The sequence below is a fragment of the Esox lucius genome, chromosome 2 (genome assembly GCF_011004845.1).
Source record: "Esox lucius isolate fEsoLuc1 chromosome 2, fEsoLuc1.pri, whole genome shotgun sequence".
Lineage (NCBI taxonomy): Eukaryota > Metazoa > Chordata > Actinopteri > Esociformes > Esocidae > Esox > Esox lucius.
The window spans coordinates 26150964-26174790 of NC_047570.1; the positions used below are offsets into that span (position 1 = coordinate 26150964).

The following is a 23827-nucleotide window of genomic DNA, read 5'->3' on the forward strand; positions in this document are numbered from 1 at the left end:
CTTATACTAAACATTAATGTTTCATTTGGACATTATCTTAATTAGATTAAACAATAAGGGCCCTGAAATTGGTCATTGTGTTATTCAAAATGGTGAGACTTGTATGTAAACAAATACCCTCAAATAAAATAATCTAAACTTTAAGCAGTTTAATTTCAAATTCAAATCTTTACTTGGTAGACATGGTCCAAACAATGTCAACAAACTCCAGACTAAGGCGAGACTAACTTTTTTTTCTTGGCTTTTTAAAATAAATGTTCAATGGGTGGCACCAGCGCTATCTTGAAGACAAGTTTCATGATTTGGTCAAACAGTATTGTGAATTATATTTGTCCTGACATCAAGCTCTCTACCTGTGCCTGTTTCATGTGTTGCGTGGGTGGCTGCAAACAAGCCACACACGCAACTGAGCTACCGTGGTTTTAAATGCATTAAGAAATAATTTTTGATGCCTAGTATTTTTAAAATGTAACTCATTAAAACCACACGTTAACAAATCTAAAACAGGTCAGCAACACCCTCCTATACTGAACGAGAGGCCTGTATGTGGAATCATGATTTGAGTTTTCAGTTCATTGTTTGCCGTCGGTGGATCATCCATGGGAGTTCTGGGTGTTACAGAGTAAAATAAAAGATTTGTGCTTTTCACAGAAAAATCTGAGTCACTAAAAAGAGCTGAACAACCCATCACTGATCCTTATTGGCCACATTGAAATCTATCATGCCCACAAGATATTTATAAAAAATGCATGATAGTAAGATAATAGCATAAGTAAACCACCCAAGAAAAATGCAATGTTAAAATAAATTGAATATAATCCACAAGGTTGCTGCTGTAAATAAGAATGTGTTTTTGGTAAACATAAACATATTAGGTGTAGGCATAATTGCATTCTTAACAAAAGAAAACAAGAACCAATGTCCAAGTGTTAGTAGCCTAATCATAGATGTAAGGAAAAGCAGCCTACATATAATCTAATACAATTACTAAACTAAACTTTATGTGTAAAAAATGCTAACTTTTTGTTTTAGTCTAATTAATAAATAACATATATTTCCAGAAGTGAGACCAGGCCAAGTCTTCATGCTTCTTGGATATTTACAAATAAGGTTTTATTCAAATGCCGTATGGTTTTTCAATTTGAGTTTGAGTTCAAGCTAGCAAGTGGCGCTGAGGTACTATAACCAACAACATGGTTATAAAAACTGTCAGCTTCAAGGTCGGTGACTGCAAAACATATAGGACAACTACTGGAAATGGTGCAAAGGTAGCAAACATCATTACATTAATAAAGTATATATAACAACAATGTTTTAGACACCAGCTGTGCCTTAAAATCTCTAACAAGTATAAACTCTTATTTTTTATCATTTAGTTAGTGTAGACTATGATTTTTATGATACATTTTAGAATTCAGGTTATCTTTACCGTTTACAGCAAAGTCTTAGAAAATGTTAATGCATAATAGCAGTTGCAATATTTGGCAACAAATTCAGATTCAATATTTCATCCAAATCACAGAGCCATACTCTCAGTTATTGCCTAATATGTTAGCATGAAAAATATTTTTTTTACCAACTCTTATATTTTAAATAATGTGATGGCATAATGGTAACTATTTCGACACTATTAACACAAACTTCTGTCACACCCATTCAAACACATCTCATTGATTCACTTGCCAATAAAAACATAAAGTTAACATAGGTACTATGCTTTCTAAAACAGTTCAAAAACAATTGCCAGTCTTAGGTCAAACACACTCGCTAGAAACTCTTTGCTTCTTAAATATCTGTCTACTTAGAGGAAGACTTATGACTAAGCAGGCTTCATTTATTGCTTTTATTTTGACTCATAAGAGTAGGAGTAAAATGTCTATTCTCAGCACTTGGGACCAATTTTAGAGTTTGATGGTTTGTGGATATGGGCTCTGAACATTGATCAGCACTCTAACCCTGAGACAATTTCTAAATACGGGCATAGGACAAAATGCGCTGCTACACTATTAGTTAATAAGTCAGGTGTTAAAGCTTGATTCAGAACAAAAGTGTTTCCGTGAAAACAAATGATGTAGTCCCCCATGATAGGATGACCTTCTTGGACATAAGTCAACGGTAAGGAGCTTTTGTTTAGCAAACATGACCAATGCTGCAAAACCTGCATGACCAGCAATTATATCATGTCCCTACATCCTTCTAGTTTTCACACCAGTCTGGGACAGCATAACACACACTCCCAAACAGACAAGAACACAGGCACACACACATACACACACACACATACACACACAAACAAAGCAAGGAACAATACTAAAAAAAAGCCAAGAAACTTCCTTCTGGACAAGGAATGAGGGCCAGTGCCTTAACATCTAAATTATGCACCGCCACACAAAAAGGGTGTTACAGTTGAAATAGTTAAACATTAGTCCTGACTAATGAACTAACAGGACCCTGTCTGCCTAACTGGCCTTGAGATGAAGAGACTAGCCTATGCTTAGAATACTGGCCTACTCTTTATAGAATTAAGTTGTGACAGTGTCATGGACGACCAAAAACCTTTTTTAAAAAAATGCAAGGATGACAACCACAGTGCAGAAATACACCATAGGGGTGATTCGAAAGATCAACCTGTGATGAACTAAATTAAATGTCACTTTAATGATTCTAATCCTGAGGGAGTGGACTGGAATGACAGGCGGTCTCCTGGCTCCTATTAGCCAGGCTGTCGTTGGGTTACACACACACACAAACATCCACCAAGCTGAGGCATTGTTAGATTGCATAACTGTGGTCACGGCCCACGATCCCGCCTGCACGGCTTCAGTCACTACACAAAGGATGCCTGTCCCTTGGGCATAAAATATTCACCTGCTGCCTGGCTCTGCTCTGGCTGCCAGATGAAAATGACCGATCGGCCCACTGAACTGAAAGGGAGCCCAGGGTCAGCATTGTGGTGCTATTTGAGTAGACCCACCGTAGCAGACCTGGGTTAAATAAGTACTAAAAACCTTTTAAAACCCTGGAAGTATATTCTTGAGACTGCCTAGAGTTTGGTGGAGAAGTAAGCAGGGTTTACACTTTGGAAACAATTTCACTAGTTCCACTGCTAAAACACAAGTTAAGTGTTCGGAAGATCTGAAATACTGTTTGGACCCAGGTCTGGTGCAGTAAGTAGACTGAGACTCTGGGGTATCACATAACACAGTGGGGTGACATGCTGATCCTTTACCCTGCTCTGCTCTGTGTGACCACTGCTGAAGCAGCCTACCCCTTCTACGTGTACAGAGGCACGGGAGGGGCAGTAGTTGCGTGATAATACTCAGAAGCTCAACAGGTAAACTGAGACCACTCATTATAGTTTCAGTTTAATTGCCTATCATTGGCTACGTAGCCTAGCTGGCTGTATAAAATTACGAATTAAAAGTTTAGGTACAGCGTGCCAGTGTCAGCAACGGTCCTGATTCTACAAGTCATGCAATGTCCATCACTCTGAATGAAGTCATTTGACCTTTGTTTTGCCAATTATTAGACGATCGGTTGGTTATAGTATCACTAGCTGGCAATTTGAAAACTCAATGAGTGGGTTATTAAATGACAGTTAAATATGGACTGCAATATGTTGTTGTTAAATGCCTTACCTTGACAACAGGGTGACCTCCAGATGCGGCTTTTACTGCCCCTCTGCTTCCCTCAGTCTCGTAGTGCGCTCTGTGGTGGGCCTTGGGGTGCACCTCGATCTTCAGCTCGTACTGGCCAAACTGGTGGGGCAGGGGCCAGTCCAGGGGCGGCAAAGAGGAGGTCCTATGGACATACAAGAAAACTGAGGGAACTGCTGGATAGCCTGGGCATAGCTGAATGTGTTGTGCCAAGACGCATCATATAGACATCATATAGGTGGGCAAAGCATATACCCACGATTATTATTTTCTAAATTCTTCAGTCGGTTATTGGTTTGGCTAGACAGCATTTTTGAATGTTTTGCCATGCATTTTCAAGCTTAACTGTAACTTGGCCACTCAAGAACATTCACTGTCTTCTTGGTGAGCATCCAGGGTAGATTTGGCTTTGTGTTGAAGGTTAATGTCATGCTGACAGGTAAATTCCGCTAGTGTCTGGTCTAAATTAGACTGAAGCATGTTTTCCTCTAGGAATTGTGCCTGTACTTAACCTATGCTTACTTCCAAGCCAGCAGAGACTCTCCAGTCTGCTGATGTCAAACATAACCACACCATGATCCAGCACTCTGTTGTGTTGGCTTGAGGCAACATAAGACTTTGCAGTTAGAACAATAGATACATTCCATTGCAATACATTTTACACTAACCCTTTAGCACCTTGTTGCATACTTGGGATTATTATATTGTGTATATTTGTTTTCTCCTTAACACTGTGATTTAGGGCGTTATTATGGAGATCCATACCATGTAATTGATTCATCCTCAGTTTTCAGATATTACAGACATTTAACGCTTTAGCACCAATGACTAGATAGTGACTGTTGCTCTCCAGTAGCTCAGCTCAGAAGGACAACTGTTTTTGTTGTGTCTGTGTGGTTTAATACATCATCCACAAGATAATTAATAACTTGACCATAATTAAAGACATATTTTATGACTTATTTGTTATTGTTACCCATCTCTCCTTTTATGAGGCATTGACAAAGGTTATATACATAACTCAATGTATTGAATACCCTTAATAAAACATTAAGCATATAGAAGAACCGATGCCAGGGGAATATAGAGGACAGTATTGTCGCTGACATGAGGGTGGGTTTAGGTTAAACTGAAGCACATCCTCTGCTAACACTGAGAAACGCATTGGCCTACACTAATGGCGAATGACAAATACAATACATTGACTAAATGAAGACGATGGTGTTTTGAACCCCCATAAGAGAGAAAGGGAGTGAATCATAGGAATGCCCAGAAACATTAGGCTAACCGTACTCTAAAAACATTACACTTGTCAAGTGGTGAATCACTAAAGGGGTTTTTTGCACTGCCCTTATTCCTCCAGTATATTGAGGTGGATGCGGTGATTGGTCGTGCTTTTCAGTACGTTTGTATGGATGAGAGGCTGCAGTCTGTTGTGTCTTTTTCCCTTCTGTTTTTATCTATGTAGGGCACAATCATATTTGAACAGCTGCACTCGAAAATAAACACCTCGCCATCATGTCCCTCCACGCAGAGAATGTCTCTCAGTCTCTTAGCCCAAGGCTCTATTGACCTAGAACCTAGAGATGAAACATCCAATCTAAGCATATTATTTTAAATACATAATTTAGGTTGCCAGTAATTGATTGTACATACTACTACACACTGCATCGATCATAAAAAAGACTGGGCAACATAGAGTTAGTTATAAAGGAGCTCTCAGTATATGTTCCGTACAGGTGTTCCTGGATTGTTAACAGTTACAGGGGAGACCACAGCAGTGTGCAGTATGCACAGGCTGAAATGAAAAGTGTGTGTGTGTGTGTGTGTGTGTGTGTATGTGTGTGCACACTGCCTTAGAGTAAAAAGAATGATATAGACTAGCACCAAAGTCTGCCATCTAATATAAGCAGTCAGACATAATATTTCTCCCTACATCAACTACAGTAACTAGTCTGACCACTTTGCTAAGCTGGTCAAAGTAAGTCACAAACCACAGTCTGTACGTTATTTGTGGCCCCTGTCATATCACGGCAAAAGGAAAGTTGTCTCTCCAGTGGCTGCTTTCAACCGGGAAGGCTATGCCACGCAAACAATCCACACAGAACTTCCCTCCACTCAGCCCTCACATGGCAGGCGGATCACAGGCACTAACTAAAATCAATGTTAACTTGCTAAAGGACATGGAACTGAAGAATTCAACAGCGCCAGTTTTTCCCCTCTACTTCATCCCTCTGTCAGAAAGTGGGCATATGGCTGACTGCTGACAGCACTGGTCAGACTAAATGGGAGAAATGTGGAGGCTGGCTTTCTTTGGACCCAGTTCACTGTATACTCTGTTCTGACAGGAATGAAGAAAAAGAGGAAAGAATTACATTTTAGGAAAAGTAGAAGCACGTGTTTCTGACATTTTGGTCAATGAGGGGTATTGTACCACTGGCATCAGCTCCCAAAACACTTTTAATCATGGTAGGCTTTAGGTTGCCCAGCACATGGCAAAAGAAAGACCATATACACACTGCATACTGAATACAAACAGCTCAAATATGTAGGCATATGTATTTATGAAGGTGGGCTATACAAAAGGCTAGCTTCTCTGACCCAGATCAAGCCTATTAATGGATTTCAAAGCACTTAAAATAGAGATTTTTTTTCAATGAGAATGTTCTGTAGTCTAGAAACAGGGTTCATCTAGGTCTGCGAAACCCTTTTCCAAAGGTTGAAGGCCTAAAAGAAAGGCTGGTGTGACAATGGGTTGACATAACCCAGGAAGTGCATGTTTGCCCCAGCCAGTGGCCACGGTAACAAGAGGGGGTAGCTAGGAAACCTAAAAGGTGTGTCAAGCAGAGTAAGTGAGCGGTAGGGAGGGGCCGCTAGCAGCTTCAAATAGTGTAACCTTTCTCGGGTGTCGGGTGTTGCTCCTTACCGCGGAGCTCCCAGCCTGGTGCTACTGGTCACGTCCTGCGGCCTACATCCGATACCCTGTACATCCTCCTCAACATCTGGAAAGCCATATTAACCTCAATAGCAATATGTGAACATGGATGTCTGTGTTTAGACATGGAATGGACCAGCCTGGTCAAAATCTGTTTGTGTCATGTAGCCAGCAACCATGGTTATTTCTATCACTCATCACGTTTACGATATTTCATATTTATTTTAACATGATGGGCCAATGCCAGTTGCCAGTATAGAAAACTATTTGGACCAGGCTATCAGGAACTCGGATGCCAGACTCCCTAAACCCAGCCCCGGTGACGATACGAAGCCCAGGCCGAAGCTCAAGTCCCCTGTCCCATGATATTCTTGACCTGGGCCCTATCATGTCCCCGTTGCGGAGAACGTGTCCAGACTTAAACACGGAATTCAGACATAAAAACATAACTGAAATAATTACATATGTTTTTGTTTTTGTTTTATTGTCATATTTGTTTTAAATGATGATGCTAAATTGTGATGTGCCGCCATAGAAAAACTGAATATTTTTTCCACGTGGAGCACAGTTTACATTAACAAAGTTTAATGTCGCACAAGTGTCAGAGAAGAGCAAAGTCCTGCACCCGATGTTCAGAGTATCAAACTAGCAAGTGAGGTCAGAGAAACGTAACTGGCTTTGTCTGTGCATGCATACGTTTGTGTTGAACTGTCAGAAAGTGGTTGTCACACTGATATAAAGGTACCCATCGTCTGAGCGACAACCAAAAGTAGCTATCTAGCTAACTGTGACAACTCGATAGCTACAATCGGCTATAATTAATTAACATCATGCAGGCAAAATCAGAGAGCAGATGTTTTGCCTTCAAAATAAAGGTCTGTGGTGAAACGTTATGGACCAATTTGGAGTGGACGTCACGGTTCCGTCACTGAAATTTGGTAGTGGCAGAAAATTGCGGGAACAAGTGTAGGGAAACAGGCAAGATCCTCGGACAAAAGGGACAAAAATGTCTTGCACCGTTGGACGTCAGAACAGGAATGCAAAAAAACATGGCCTTCATTTTTATTGAATACCGTTGTCGAAGCCACAATTAAAGAGACAGACTGGACTGGTGAATGCTCGTCACTGTAGTGCTCATTTCATATCAGGCAATGCAAGGTTTTGTCCACTGTTTATCACACACAGGCAAAATCAATGATATAGAAATAATAGCGATAAATTAGTAACAGCAGCAACCATAAAGCTGGCATTCTTAGTAGGATATTTCACAATGGAACACCATGGACCAATGTTAGCAACATTAGCTAGTGTATAAGCAGAATTAGCATGCAAATAAACCAAATTGCTCATACTTAGACAGTTTAGCTAACATCACTCAGTATTTATGCAAGCATTTAATGAATGAATGGGATATACGGTAATATTATATCCGTGATATGATATTTACTTTACAAAATAATTGGCAAAGGTGTCCAAATGATCCATATTGCTATATTTTGTGAAGAGGTTACTGTCACTTTCTGCCACCAGTTCGGCTCCGCCCAAAAATTACGACATCGTTGTTTACTAAAACAAAAAGAGTCAAAATATATTTGGCAGCAACAGTGGGACTTCTAATTATCTTATTGTGCCTTCAAAATAAAGGTCTGCGGAGTATATATAATGTGTATTCAGTACATTTTCAAAGGAAAAACTATGTTGGAAAAATGTAAACAAAACAAAACTACTATTTCAATAATACTAAGGAATATAAGGTGGAGCATTGACAAATGGTTAGAGCTTACGTAAGTTAATGTAGAGAACATTACTAATGTAAAAAAAAACATATTTTGATGTTATTATTGTTGTTAATCTGCTTATGCGCAATATCTTTGGAGGGACTGTGTTATAAATCCAAGCACAAAATATTGTCCCTCGCAACTGTAATGTACAAGTGATCCTTTTGTGCCGAAAAAACTACTCAGTGCCACAGTGAACGCATTGTTTGAAATACTCAGGAGAGTTTGAAAAGTTTGAAAATAAGAGCTCGCTCTGCCAGCTCCACCTCCAAAAATGAAATGTAATTTAAGTATGTTTACTAGTTGCACTGTATTGTACGAGCACTTTTATAAAAGCACTTATTAAAATAAACCTCAGAATGTCTTTTATTTATCTTTTGTTGTTTGAATATAAAACAGAATCACAGAAAACAGATTTTATAGGGCCCTACTTGACTAACCACAGAACATTGACATCCACCCAGCAGATATACACCTGGACCATCTGTTCAGCAGAAAATCTCACAGAAACTGAGTGGAGCAGTTCCAGAACCTTCTACAGCAGACTGGAGACAGCCCGGTTTACAGTATAGCACTTTCTAAATCCAACACTTGAAGCCTACTGTAGCACTAAAGACCTAAACCATTTTATTGTGGTGTATCTAATTCACATATACTATTGTATCACTGAAATGGACCACAACAGCAATAAAGTTACATTAGATAAAACCAATGATTCTGGTCAATTTAAACAGGTTACAATGTCGACTCCTTTGTGGGTGATATTCCATGTGTGTGAATGAATAGTCAAGGCTGTGATCAGGGGTGTTTCAGGAGGATGGCTGGACTACACAGCGATGGTGTGGTCCCTCTGCCATATGTGCCCTGTGCTGGTTTATAGTGCTAGGGGCCAGTGCACACAAACAAGGCCATGCCTTCATCTGTCAAACACATTGGGAGAACAGAGATCCGTGAGCACAGAGTACAAGACACATTTGTCTCCAGTCTACACCCCAGTCAGTCAGATAGAAGTCAGTGTGTCGTGAGGATCAAGAGAATTACCCCCTTTACCTTTGTCACGATTTGTTGCATTACAAAAGGGGATTACAGACTTAGACAAAACATAATGTCAAAGTGGAAGAACATTTGTATAATATGTCAAAGATTAAGGAATGATAAAACAATAATGTACAGGCTTTTGATAGGTATTCAACCCTCTGAATTAATACATGACAGATTAGCCTTCAGGAGCACCTACAGCTGTAGTCTCTTTGCAAAGCTGGATTGCGCAATATTTGCCCAGCATGCTATAAAAAAAAAAAATCTTCACGCTCTGTCAAAGTTTATTTTTGATGAATGCTAGACAGCCATTTAAGTCTTACCACTCAAGGCAGTTCAAGTTAAAACCAGGCCACACAGGAACATTCAATGTCGTCTTGGTCAGCAACAACTGATTTCTCCTTATTATACAGCATCCAGAACTTAGATAATCACTTCACCTTGCTAAAACAGATATTCAGGATTGTTAAACCATCTACCAATAGTTGCTATTCTTTGTGAAAAATCTTCCTGGTCTTTGTGCTTGAATATGTGCATGAAATTCATTACTTGACAATTGGCCTTACAGATAATTGTTTGTGCTGAGCACAGAGATTAGGTAATCATATTACCCACTTTTAATATGCATAGTGAGACCATGCAACTTATTATGTGATTTTTCTTTTTACAAAATATCTACCCCTGAAAGGTTTACAATAACAAAAGGGATGAATACTTATTGACCCAGGATGTCAGATATACTTTTGTAAAAACCGGAAAAAGGTAATCCCCTTGGACATGGGGTTTTTTGTATAGATTGACACAACATGTCAATTAAATAGATTTTATATTAAGTCGATAAGACAAAGCATGTAGGGTTCACATAATTGTTGTTTATTGTGCATTTTGAGAACTAAAGCTTGTAATATGCTTTTATCTCTCTTCCTTCTAGCACTGACTTAGCTGAGTGCAACTTCACTGAGAAAGGTGTACTTACTAGTACTGAGATAGGTAGATGTCCCATCTAGCTACGGCTCTTAAGAGCAACGGTTGCTCTGGACAAGACCTTCTGCTAAATGACTAATATGTTTTTGTAAATGTGGGGTAAAAGAAAGGGGGTTAAATACAACTGACTGTGCCAGTTTCCATTTAATTTGTGTGTGTGTTGTGGTGCTTTCCCCCTGCAAGCAATACAACTATGTTAGACTGTGCTACTTCAGACAAGAACCCCTCGTGACGCTGGCTCATAAACTTTTTCAGCCCATGTGGGTCTAAACAAGCCTTCCCAGTAACCTATATTTCAAGTGTGAAAAGACTCTTGTACAAAGGGCAATTCTGTTGCGGTCATTCTAAGCATCTCACTGCCAAAAAGTGATTCTCTTATTAAAAAAAATGTCATACATATATTTTGGGTGTGTAAACAAACCCATACTGTAGTGTTGTATGTGTACCGGATATAGCAGCACACACCACAAGTTATTCATTTAAAAAAAGGGTTATTTTTGTTAAGGTCATTTTTTTGTCATTTTTGTTAAGGTCTATATGCTAAAGTTCAGATTTAATTTGAAAAGTTTAAGTATGAAACTGCATGACTCAAGGGAATTTAAGAGTAGGAGGCAAAGTCAAAAAAAAATCCGGTAGGCTAATATAAATTACATTTCCGTATTTTTTCTGTGGCAATAAGAGAATGTAGCCATAAACATATCATTCTTCAGAAAAAGGACTAGGCAAAACTGTTTTATTAGGGCCAATCTTTAAAATATTTTGACAGTATATATTAGGAGTACCCTACATGAATGACAGAGTATCCTATATTATTCAGATTCAAAAGACATGAATACTGTCTGCTGCATTTGGAGCAATTTGTAAATAGAGTCGTAGGTTGGTGGTCATGAAAGATGACGCGTCCCTATTCAGATACAGATACAATCTACTTGGCAGTTAGGTACTAAAACCTGAGGTTTACTGGGAAGACACGCTTGTCTTGGCCTCTGCAGTCTTGGCTGTTACATGTACATTCGTTTTTGTCTAAGCCAATGTTTTCAGTAATAAGATAAAATAAATAATGGTTATAAATAATGGTCATCTGATATGTGAGCTGGTAATCTTTTGTCCAGCATCCTCATTTATTGTTGTACCTGCTTACTGAAAGTGCTCCTAGCAGGAATGTATGCCCGCCACGCAATTCAAGGCCATTAAAAAACACTTTGACCATATTGGATATATGATTATATAACAAATGTGTGCAAGATTTGCCAAAACATTGCTTGTGACAGTATGATAATATCACCACCGACGATGACTGTCAATCCTAGTCAATAAATTACGCTTTGGTAACAAGTTTTCATTTAACACGTTGAGTTGTAAAAGAAAGGCCAGGTGTAGGCACTAAGGTACCTGAAGATGGGTGTGTGTCCTGGTTTGGGTTTGTTCCATGTGAAGTGCGAAGGCACTGCGAGGAACTGTTCTCCCGCCCCGTCCTTCTTCAGGGAGTGGAGCGTGTCCTCTGAGGGAGAGTCTAGGAGTGGGGACATGTTCCCAGAGTCGTCCAGGCTTCGGTCCCCCTTCACCCCGATGGAGCCTGTCTGGTCCTGGGATGTCTTCCTAGTCTTGGAGGGAATGTCTGCCTCAGAAGGGCAGCACTGGAACGGGGACATGCCCATAGAAGGGCTTCCGATCCATGTGTCCTCTGTCACGCTGCCCCTGGGGGACGGCTGGGGGGTGGGGGTCGGAGAGTGATTGGGGGACACACTGGCCCCCGGGTAGCAGATGTCTGCACTAGAGTGGCGTCTTTTCCCACAAGGTGAGGTGGGCCGTGAAGAGGGACGGGACGGTGGGCGCGGGCTCAGCCAGTTCTCATCTGTGACGGAAGTGCGCGGGGAGTGGTTGGGGGAGGCACGGGGGGACAGGGAGTGGGAGTGGTGGAAGGCAGGATTGTGGTGCTGTTGCCCAGCCCAGGGCCCCTCCTCCTGGATTCCAGTCTGAGGGGAGCAGCCTGGGGAGGTGTGGGGCGACCCCAGGGTAAACCTTGCGGCCGCCTCGTTCAGCTCTGACTCGACATCGTCGTACACATGGGAGAAGGACTCGCAGGACGAAGCATCGGAGAACCAGCTCCTGGAGGACAAGGAGCTGCAGGGGGACGGGCTTAGAGACGAGTCCCGGTAAGAGTGGTCTAAGGGCAGGTAAAGGTGGTCCCTGGACAGGGGGCGATCGCCATGGTGATAGTCCCGATTATTACCCCTAAGATCATCTTCGTTAGCGTCCATCTCCTGCTGACAGCTGGGAGAGATAGAGGTGATCTGGATACTGGGACACTCAAAGGCCTTGGGAGGCCCCCCAGACACAGGGCTGTATTTGTTAGTACCGACATTGTCCTGAACCTGGTAGTTGGGGTCGTACACCTTGTGAGACTGCAGGCGCTGATGGGGGGAGGAGTTGATGACCTGGGTGTGAGTGTGAGTCTGCATGCTGCCATGGCGTGACTGAAGGCCCATGGACTGGTTGTTGACCACAGACTGGGGCTGGCCCACATTCAGGATGTAGAATGAAGTGTTGTCATCTGGCTCCAGATCTGAGGGGGGGACATAAACAGATAATAATCAATAAAGTGCTCTGCAGAATATTTAATGCCGTTCTGTAATATATGAGGAGGAGTACACAGCTCTGGAAAGAATTACGAGTCCACAGCGCCTTTTGCTTTCCTTTCCCAAAAAGCAAAAGAAGGGTTACAATTAAGAGACAAATTGAACGCTTCTGTTCCTCACTCAAAACTTTCCTTTTCAACTTTTTTGGAAAGGAAAGAAAAATGGTGCAGTGATCTCTTCATTTTTTCCAGAGCTGTGTACTCGGGATCTGGATGTACATGTGAATGCATTTCAATTAAGTTGAATTTAATAATTATACATTAAAGAGGCCTTTTCCTCTAAGATTAATAAACAATTGCAACATTAAAACAGGTCATAGCCTGATACATTTTGTTAAGCTTTATTCTTCCAAGGTCCAAGTGCCATTGCAATGCCAGGAGAGTGATAAGACCCAGGCAAAACCAAGTCCTATTGGGCCCCAGTATCTGCCAGACTGGGAAAGGTCATGTGATTATGGAGTCACTCTACCACTATCAAAACTGTTATATATTTGTTTACAACCAAGGCCAAGTTATACTGCTCTTTATGTTTTATAGTGATTTGTTAGTTCTTTAAGGCAATACGACCAAGTAATTTAAAGTAGTTTAAATGGTTGGTCATTTATAGCGTTTTAAAGTTATCCTCAAATCCTCTTTAAACAGTTGTATCTACATTCTCAACTGTTTCCTTTCTTTATTGCTCGGTTGGTACATAGAGATGAACACAGAATGCAGCGTCCCATTATGGTGCCGGCACAAGAAGCGCACATTTGCATCAAGTGTCCTGTTAAGAACCTGATCACCTCTATGGACAATGTGCCGTCCCACCACCCTGCAAGGGATGTGCAAAGTTGCTGGATATTGGTGGGAACTGGAACGTGTTGCTGTACATGATGACACCATTGATAAAATGCTATTGTGTTTGTTGTTAGTAGCTTATGCCTGCCCATAGTAAAACCACACAACCACCACCACTGGACTCAAAATGGTGACATCAGCAAACCGCATGCCCACACGATGCTATTCACACTGTCTGCCATCTGACTGGTACACTGGAATTCATCCTTGAAGAGCAAACGTCTCCAACATGCCAGTGGCCATCAATGGTGAGCATTTGCCGACTGAAGTGGGTTAAGGCTCCAAACTACAGTCATGTAAAGAACCCGGTGAGGACTGCGAGCACGAGGATGAGCTTCCCTAAACCTTTTGATACGCCACACCTGTCATGTCTAGGGCTGTCAGCCTGTCACGATTATGAAATTCATGACAAGTAATGGTGATGAAAGATTTAATTGTTTATCTCGTAAATTGTATGCCAGCTATTTGGTGCAAATTCGGCAATTTGCCTCCTCCAAATTATTGGGCTCACCTCTTTAATTTAGCTTAAACCCAAAATGCACCCAGGGTGGTGTAGTTGTGTTCGGCTTTGGAACTACCATTAAATCAATGTTGTTAATGATTGCTCTAAACAATGACAATTACTTTTTCCCGAGCATTGTGACGTTTCACCTCCCGCTCTGCTGCAAATATTATATCAATGAATTCAGTTAAAAGGTATACCAGGACGATTCATTTTATTTTCAAACAATGTGCAATGGGACAGCAGATATTTCTATCCATGCATTTTAATGCACATTATCTAATTATGAAATATGGATGGAAATTACAAATTCGACTTACAATATTAGTAAAAATAGTTTACACATGTTGCATTAATAGACAAACACGGTTTGCTGTTTTGTCGATCAGAATTGATGCGATAAAAAAGCGACTGAAACGTGTCTATTAAAAACACAAATGCGAAATGACACAACGGAGCATTGGTGCAGAACCACTCTAAACTAGGTGTAGACATACTGAAGCAAATCATTTCAGTAAATGATCTGCGCCTAGAACTTTTCTGCAGAGCTGTCAAACGCTCCTCTCCATCCATGCCCTGGACATCCTGACTGATGGAAAATTTGATTTAGGAATCAAAATGTTGTGCAAATGATCGTTGTTATAAAAACTATTGCAATCCGGCTCAAATAATCGCGATCAGGCAATTGTGGAATAACTGATACAGCTCTAGTAATGTCCATGGAATATCTTGGCAATGAAAAAAAATTATGCAGACAATTATAAAGAAATCAGCTTTTTCTGAGTATGGACAATATCTGTTCTCTTATTTTAGGTGTTGTGTTAATTTCTTTGTTCAGTACAAAATGCAGTATCTAATTTTATTAGTAAAATTAAAAAATGTATACACAGTTGAATAATCTTTTTTATCCATGAGTCAGTCTGTTTCCTTTTGGTTGACAACTTTTATGAGGAACGCAGGAAACAAGAAATCTAAGGTCACAATATGTCCATTGAATAATGTAAAAAAAAATCATATAAAACAACATCCCAAAAAACCTTCAGACAACCTTTAAAGTAAGAAAACTTTTATTTATTATAATCATAATTTTGCTGATTTTGACAACAGAGGTAAATCTACGAATTAACCATTTATACACTTTAAAGTAATGATGAATAATTAATAATGTTCTATTAGACATTTCAACTTTGTCTTTTCACAGTAACTTCCAACAGGTCCGGGAGATTGGGAGATCGGGACATGCCTCCTAAGAGAAAAACAACCTGCCCTGCAATGACGACGGGAGTTGCTAGAGCTTGACAGTCATTGAGGGATGACCCTGAACAATAAGTGCATTACAGTGATAGGATGGTTACCTTCATTCTGGACATAGTTCTACAGTACAGAGGCGCAGAGGGCACATGAGGTGTGTGGATAGTTAGACGAGAAGAAAGAAAACAGGCATGGTTCCAAGAGGGATAACCGATGAGCATTGCTTGTCATGAAACAAATTCACACAACGGAGCCTGCTCTCGCCTGTCATCATGGCAGCACCAGCACTCTATTAATACACTGTCCCTGCCTCAGAGATTGTCTGGCCACACACACACACACAACAGGATAGGTGGCTCTCAGACAATAACCTTTTGTCCACCCACACCAACATTGCCACTCTGTTAGAAATTATTGATAAACTAGTTGCAGCTAACGGGGACAGCCACACTGTACACAGTGTAACTCCACGCCCCTGGACACGGCATGTCAAACAGGAGACACCAGGATTGCACTACTGGCACGTTCTGTTCAACATTGGGCCTTAGTACAGAGCTTCAGAGAAATTACAATGATGAACCTTGGTACATTTGTGAGAGTACAGCTCAATTGAACCACCATTGTGGAAAAGGAAATCACTTTACATAGGCCTAGTTGTTCTGTGCTCTGTATAGTTAAATAGCCAGACCGAATGTTCTCATAATTCATAGCATTAACAGCCCTAAGCTCATGTCATAGAGCAGTGGTTCCAAACCTTTCTGGACTACAGTACCACAGAATGACATTTTCCCTGCCTGTTCAGTCCCCCCGTGTGCATTTTACAAACCATAAGATGTTTTGGATAACAGCATCTGTCAAACGTCTGAAATGTAAATTGATTTCACAGTAAGCTTATGTTCTGATGAGTCTGCTCAAATAGTATCCCCTGTGGATAGGCCAAGCACCCCTGGTTGGGAACCACTGTTATAGTCAATAGGGGTGGGGAAACTGTTGTTATATTGCAAAACACTTTCTTTTTTTTTCAAAAAGGTTTGTTCCTCAAAAACAAAACAAGAAACGAAAAGCAAAAAAAGCCAGTGAAAACATCTTGAGATGAGACACCACAGCCTTCTAAACCTTAAAATGAACAGAAAACAATCAGAGTCTGTAAACAAAAAATATATTTTAGTAGAGGAAGAGTTTACTGGATGCCTCTTCTCTGCTCCCCCTCTCACTCCCTCCCTCCCTCTCCTCCCCAGCAGCCGCGGTCGGTTTATTTTTAGCCACTCCACACTGGCCCTGCCTGCCTGTCAGTGTCACAAGGCTGCTATATCCTGTGACGACAGAGACAGACAGCATCTGACTGACGCGATGGACAGAGTGTGTGTGTGTGTGTGTGTGTGTGAGAATGCGTGCATGCTTGGGTGCGTGTAGAAGGACAAGAGAACATGTTAAGGGCCTGCCCCACTATGCCGCTCCACCCCCTGAGCCCTCAGAGGAAGGACAGAACGCACACACATTAGCAGAGGCATGGTGTGCAGTGTGTGGGAGGATACACTGACTAAAGCATTGCTATCAGGCAAGATAGTCATACGCGTGTCAGTCTAGCTCCCCATAGCATCTGGCAGACAACATTCACTTTGACTGGTTCCTTAACAAGTTTCAACAGTCAGTGCTAGAAGCTATAACACTAATAATACCATTCCTATACTGAAGTATGGTGGTGGGAGCATCTTCCCATGGGGATGCTTCTCAGCTGCAGGAAATGGGAGACTAGTAAACAGGAGACCAGGATTGAGAGAAGGATGAATGGATCAAAATACAGGGAGGTCCTTAAAGAAAACCTGATCCAGAATGCACAAGACCTCAGACTCGGAGCGAAGATTTCAGCGTGACAACGACCAGAAGCACACGCCAAGCCAAGAAAAAGCTGGTGGTTTCCTTACAAAGAAGTGGACGAAACGACAAACAATGATGTTCATTTCTAAACATAAGAGGATTTTCCTTGATATTTTTCTCACCTTCCCAATAACCTTATGATGCATTTCAAAATGTACTTCCTACAGATTTGAAAACCACTACGAATCAGCCTAAAACCCTAACACAACCCAAATGATACGGCTAAAAGTACCTCGACTCTTTACCGGGGGCCCGGGGTCAATAAGGTTCATGTACATCAGGGATGACCCCCTTTTAGTCCTCTGGTCGATGGCTGGGTCAATAGGGTGTTTGTCGACCGAGTGTTCCTGTATAGATTATACATACAGTTGTATAACACCTGTCTGATTTCCGCCTGTCCACTGGACTTTCCAGTCAGGGACAACCCTAATGCACGTATACGTAGGGTAAGCAGAGGATGGATAAGAAAGAGAAGCAGCAGCAACGTATGAGCGTTGGTTAGGCATGGACGTGTCTCTGTGTGCTGGACCGTACATGGGCGGGTGTGGGTTAGCGGGTAACGTCGTGTATGTGTGCATGTTGCCAGTCAGACCCTGGTAGCAATCTGATAATCACTTGGTTGGTCTTGTTTAACGGTCTTATTGCTTGGGGTTAAAAGCTGTGTAGGGTCCTGCTGGGTTACAGACTTATGGCACTGGTATTGTGGTACAGAGAGGTCTGTAGCTTGGGTGGCAGAGGTTACTGTCTATTTTAGGACCTTCCTTTTACACCGCTTGGTGTCCAGGATGACAGGGAGTTTGGCCCCGGTGATAGACTCAGCTGTTAGCACCACTTTCTCACATGCCTCGCGATGCCATAACCATGCAGGCCGCTGACAATCTCAATGTTGTAGCTATACAATCTTTTCAGGGCCTAGAACAACTCTTTTTAACCATCTAAGGAAGAGGGAGTGACGTACTTCCTTAAAAAAGTCACAGTGTGTGTGGACCATGTTAGTTAATGTGGACACTCAGCAACTCGGAGCTCACTTACCAACTCTGCTTGAGCCCTATCCACTGTCAATAAAGGGTTAGCTTGGAAAATTGCTTGGAAATCAATCTAAATCATCACAAATGTATTAAAAAGTGCGTAGACAGTGCAGATTTCAAATTTTTATCGGGAGTTTCTTTTTAAAGAAATAATCAGATTTTTGGCATGCCTTAAATTCCCTCTAAATAGACTTGTGTCCAAACTGAATATTTGTCATGATTCTAATCATTTTCATTTTCCTGTGACAATAGCTTGTTTTTCATTTCATATGATTAGAATAAAATGTCTTACAATGATTCACTGACCTGGTTTCATGGTGAGAACGTCAGTGTGCGTGCAATGCAACTTCTTCACTATGAATCAGATTTGTAGGATTTCAAATGTTTCTAAAACAAGATGTTATATTCTGGAGCAGTATAACACTGTAATGCTGAGTAGTTTGTATGTGTGTAAAACCCTCCATAGTCTGTATTGTTATAGTTGTTCTTTTCTTTTTATTACAATTATTAGATCAGTTTTTAGACCTTATAATAATAAAGGTAATCTCGCTCATTGACAACATTTGGCATGTCCATGCTCTGCCATAATGCAACTTGGAAGAAAAAAAACATGCAATTACTAACACAATGTACTTACTAACACGTCAGACACACACTCAAAATCAGGGTTGAAGTCAATCTGATTGCACTCCAATCTGCCAATCTGCCAAGCTGTGGGACACTGAAGCAAAGGCAATGGCATCACAATAACAGAGCGATTGGGGCCTGTCAAACCTGTCACCACTGTGCTACCTCCACAACACAATGGCCAATGAGCATGAGTTGCATGTGCATCAGACTGGTCTAGGACAGCAGGTCAACATGACTACAGGCCTCTTATTCCGGAATAAGGACCACAACGTCCACATGCTGTCATTACATTCCTCCTGTCCCCCTTCTCGCCCCTCATACGGAGCCTCATATGAGACGTGACTCAGCCCACTGAAGATGTACTCCTTCCTGGGAACAAGATGACGTCAAATGAGATGAGAGCCTCCATCTCTCAGAACATCTCGTAATCTAACCAGCCATTTCTAGTGAATGGAAAGCCCAGCTGCCCTACTCTACGCCAGCCCGGGTCGGGCCGGAGGCCTTGGCTCCTCTCATTTTCCCTCCAACTGTTCTGTCCTGAAAGTAAGCAAACAGAGTGCGTCATAAAACTGAGGTGCCCACACATCAGACTGACGATCCGGTTAAATAAAGAGTCCTAAGAAGCTTTGCTGCTTCCTAAGCTGAAAATCGCCAAGCAATAAAGTTGGAGAGGTTTTCTATAGGTGATGTAACATAGGTCTATCCCTGACACACGCCATGATCCTCTGCCATTTTGTGTTCTCCCAAACCTAATCAACCGGACGGGCAACCCCAGCTCAGAAGTATCCAACGTCACCCTCTCTCTGGAGCTCTGTGTATGGTTCATCTACCTGGATTTTGCCATGTGTGTACGATTAAATGCACAGAAATGTAATAAATAGATCAGACAAAGCATTACATGAACAGGCCTCTGTTCTATTTGTTGTATATCTTTGCATTTCAATCTGACAGGCACTTGAAAAGCTGTCCTCTCTGGACTGTCACAAGGGGACAGTAAGAAAGACTGGCCTGTCGGCACACAGCACTTGTCCTCCCCTCCCTCAGCCCAGGTTCTCTTCTCCTCATGGTCTACCAGGAATCTCTCTCACAATTTGCTGTTCTTTCTTTTACTCTTTGCAGCGCCTGGGCAACAGTGGTGCTGCGTGGGTAAAAACCACTGGGGAAGCCAAGTTAGGAAAACATCTATGTTACAACCTTTTTGTTCTATAACCTGTTACTTAATCTGCCCACATGGATGAAGACAACAAAACAACAGTCACACAGTGACAGAGTATATTCAACCATACGTTAGTTACATGGCATGATGTATGATGTAACACACAGTTATGACCTACAACAGCACAGCTAACGAATTAATGTTTTTGTCAAAGAAAACCACATTTGCATTGGCTATTACATCATAGTTTCAAATGCAACATATTTCTCTTACAACTTTTTTTAGTACGCCATGACCTAACTGTTCAGCTTAATCAGTTCAGTTTCAAGCTGACATGCGATCAGATATACTAGAATACAGGGACAACTAAAGATAGCACCAAAAAAAAATACAATTTGCTCCAATCAACAGAAAGCTAAATATAATTTTGCTGTCCATGGTACTGATCTGTGGGTGACTTTTTCTGGGTGTGTGCATGTGGGTGGGTGTATGTGTGGCGCAGGTGTGTGTGACATACACCAATAGAAAACACATGCTGACTTCTCGTAAAGGAAAGCAAATGACATCCAACTCTCTTTGATATTGCTAAAACGGTCTGACTGTCATTCACTACATGCTTTTAGGTTTTGTACTTGATCAAGACACCTGGCTAAAACACTTTTCTGGGGCCATGACAACAGTTTAATTTTCTGTCCAAAGGTTAGCAGCATACAAAGGCCGATGTCCCCCTCACTGCCCTTGGGCACTGGGAACTTTTTTTAGTACGCCACGACCAAACTGTTCAGCTTAATCAGTTCAGTTTCAAGCTGACATGCAATTCTTTTATTATTATCAACTGAGGCCAAATGCTTGTTAGCTGTTGAATTCCCAGCTAGACGCTGGAACAATGTCATACTCTTTTGTCCAAAGAGAATCAGATATTTAGACATCATAGGCTGTTTTAGCCTGCACAGATGGTTTCTCCAATGAGTTAGCCATCCAACTGTAAATTGAAGGATAATTATTAAACAATTTTATATATTTTTTGTTGGTTAAAAATGAATACAAAGCCCTCGTGTGTGTGTGTGTGCATACGTAATCCTCCAGACCCACCTGCCCCATCACCACACAGGGTTGGAGTGAACGGCAGTAACCCTGGGCTTCCTTTGTTTGTCCAGGTAGGTTGATTAGAAACACATCTCTGTTTACACCCCCCTCCCCACAGGGAGCTTTGTAAAGGTCCTGGCTCTTCTTTCTGCTCATCTAGACCTGCTAATGCAGAAACACCGGGGGATTCACATTGACTGAAGCAGGAGTTGAAAATATAAGCAACAATAGCCTCAAACCCAGTTTCAAATAACATTAAAAACAGTACATCTCAAGTCCAAAATGCATACAATTACTGCAGCAATGGGCCATCATCTACCATCAATGTTTTGCAGCTTTCAAATGAGAAAATTGCCCAATTATTATAGCCTGTAATAACACAATTACACATTGTTGAATAACTATGATAATTATAATGGTCTGAATCCATCATGGTCAGACAACACTGAGTCCTGGTTCATCTGAACGAATGACCCATGTAACTCCTTCCTTTACGATTCTCCTTTCCAAGCACCGAGATGCCTGCCTGCCTGGCCGCCTGTCCCCATTTCTAAACACAGAGGCCGTGACGCACATGGCTCACATACCTCCCTGTATTCTTTTGTTAGTAAGGCTGGCTCGGCCTACACCTGTGGACATCAAGCCTGACTATGGGGGGTGCCTCCCATGCCTCTGGATGTAAGCTATGTGTCTAAGACAGGAGGCCGGAATAAAATGCTACGGACATAGACAATTGCAACACAATTGGAAATAATTTCATGATGGGCTGTAAAACTGCCAGTTATACTTGCAATACAGTAGTCCTTATATATGGTATATCCTACTATTTTACATCATTTATTTGATCACAGCTTTGACAGGATAGCAAACTGTAAGCACTTAGTTTTCTGTTGTTATTGCTAATTGTGGAGGGCAAATAATCTTAGACTGCCTGAGACCCGAAAGCTATGAAACGGAACATCTGGCACCTTCTACAACCAACTGACGATTAGGTTATTAGGCCAACGCAATGTATTCCAGCACACATTACATCACCAACACTGAACCTGAAGCTGCCCCTATACGTCCGTCAAGGCCCAATTAAGACGAAGGCAGGCTAAGCCAATGCTTACATGTTTGGTAGCTAAATAAAGCTCTCTAAGCATCTCATGCTGTGATAACATTATAAAATAAACAACAGAGTGACCCAGTGGCCATCTGAATGAATTAACCCCTGATGCAATGGGTTCACAGACAAAGCCTTTTTCATAAAGCCTACTATTGCTTTAAACTCATCTCACGTTTGCAGTTTAATATCAGATATCACATATGAAACCCTTTTCCAGGAATTCTACATTAGCTAGGCCTAGATATTTTTATTTTCACATTACTAGGTTGTATTCAACCGATTGCTGATAGACCAAGTGGCTATGCATTGATAGACTTCATAACAGTTACTCTCCAACTGCCCAGGCTGTATCCACAGTTTTTTAGGATGGCTGCTAAGCCCATTCTATAGTGCATAAGATCATTGTCCTTTGAACCGCAAACGCTATAGTGAAGCTAACACAGCGTAGCGGCTTGGAGTAACCCAGGGCAGATAGATAACATCAGTGGTTACTACTCCGCTCACAGCACACCCAGGGTGACATTTAAACAATCTGCCTATCCAGGCAGACTGTGCATGTGCCTGATCCAGAGAGTGGGGGGGGGGGTGCTACGGAGAGAAAAGCGAGGAGAGAGCGGGAACAGTTGAGTGAGAGAGAGGGGGAGAGAAAGAGCAAGCGGGTGTGAGTGCTTGCGTGTGCTTATAATGACTGAGTGAGTGAGTGAGTGAGTGAGTGAGTGAATGAAAAAGAGAGAAAAACCTCTACATGCGTGAGGGTGAGAGCGAAAAGGCGAAAAATAAATCTGGGTTGACATTTGGAAAGTGTGAGTTTTGGGAAAAGTGCAGAAAGACTGGACTGAATGGTTCCTTTATCGAACTACCAAACTACAAAAACAGTGTGTGGTGGCTCCACACACACTGTGCTCAGTAATCACACTAAAGTTTGACAACAATCTGGGCCTGCTATAAATAGACTGTTAACAACTGATTGGTATGTATACAGTTAGTTGGAGAAAAAAACTTGGAAGGTGAAGCTCAGTAGATGAGTGACCAGCTTCTCATCATCCCTGAAATTCTGCCTCAGCCAAGGCCAGTGACTGTGAGAAAATTATTTCATGATTATATTTTATTCACCTTAAAGTATAAATCTGACATTCTCTTACATCATCACAACACTGTATGTAATATTCCTCTCTCCTCCCAAGTCAGACACAGACCCTTTCTCCGTTCTGATTAATTCCACAACTGTAACAGCAGAAGTAAGCCGATGGCCCTCAAAGTAAATTGAGCAACCATGGAGGGGGGGAGGATGACCTTAGGGACCGTGAGAAGGGGAAGGAAAT

The 23827-nt window shown here is 41.5% G+C and overlaps 1 protein-coding gene across 1 annotated transcript in view; it reads right to left on the reverse strand.

Moving 5' to 3' along the window:
- The window catches only part of nfatc3a (nuclear factor of activated T cells 3a), a 72661-nt gene that overhangs the window by 36638 nt on the left and 12196 nt on the right, over window positions 1-23827 (reverse strand). Inside the window, exons 2-3 of the mRNA XM_029113511.2 lie at window positions 11784-12957; window positions 3639-3801 (exon numbers count right to left, since the gene is read on the reverse strand). Of these exons, the coding sequence (XP_028969344.2) occupies window positions 3639-3801; window positions 11784-12957 (1337 nt within the window). The remainder of the gene's footprint in view (window positions 1-3638; window positions 3802-11783; window positions 12958-23827) is intronic.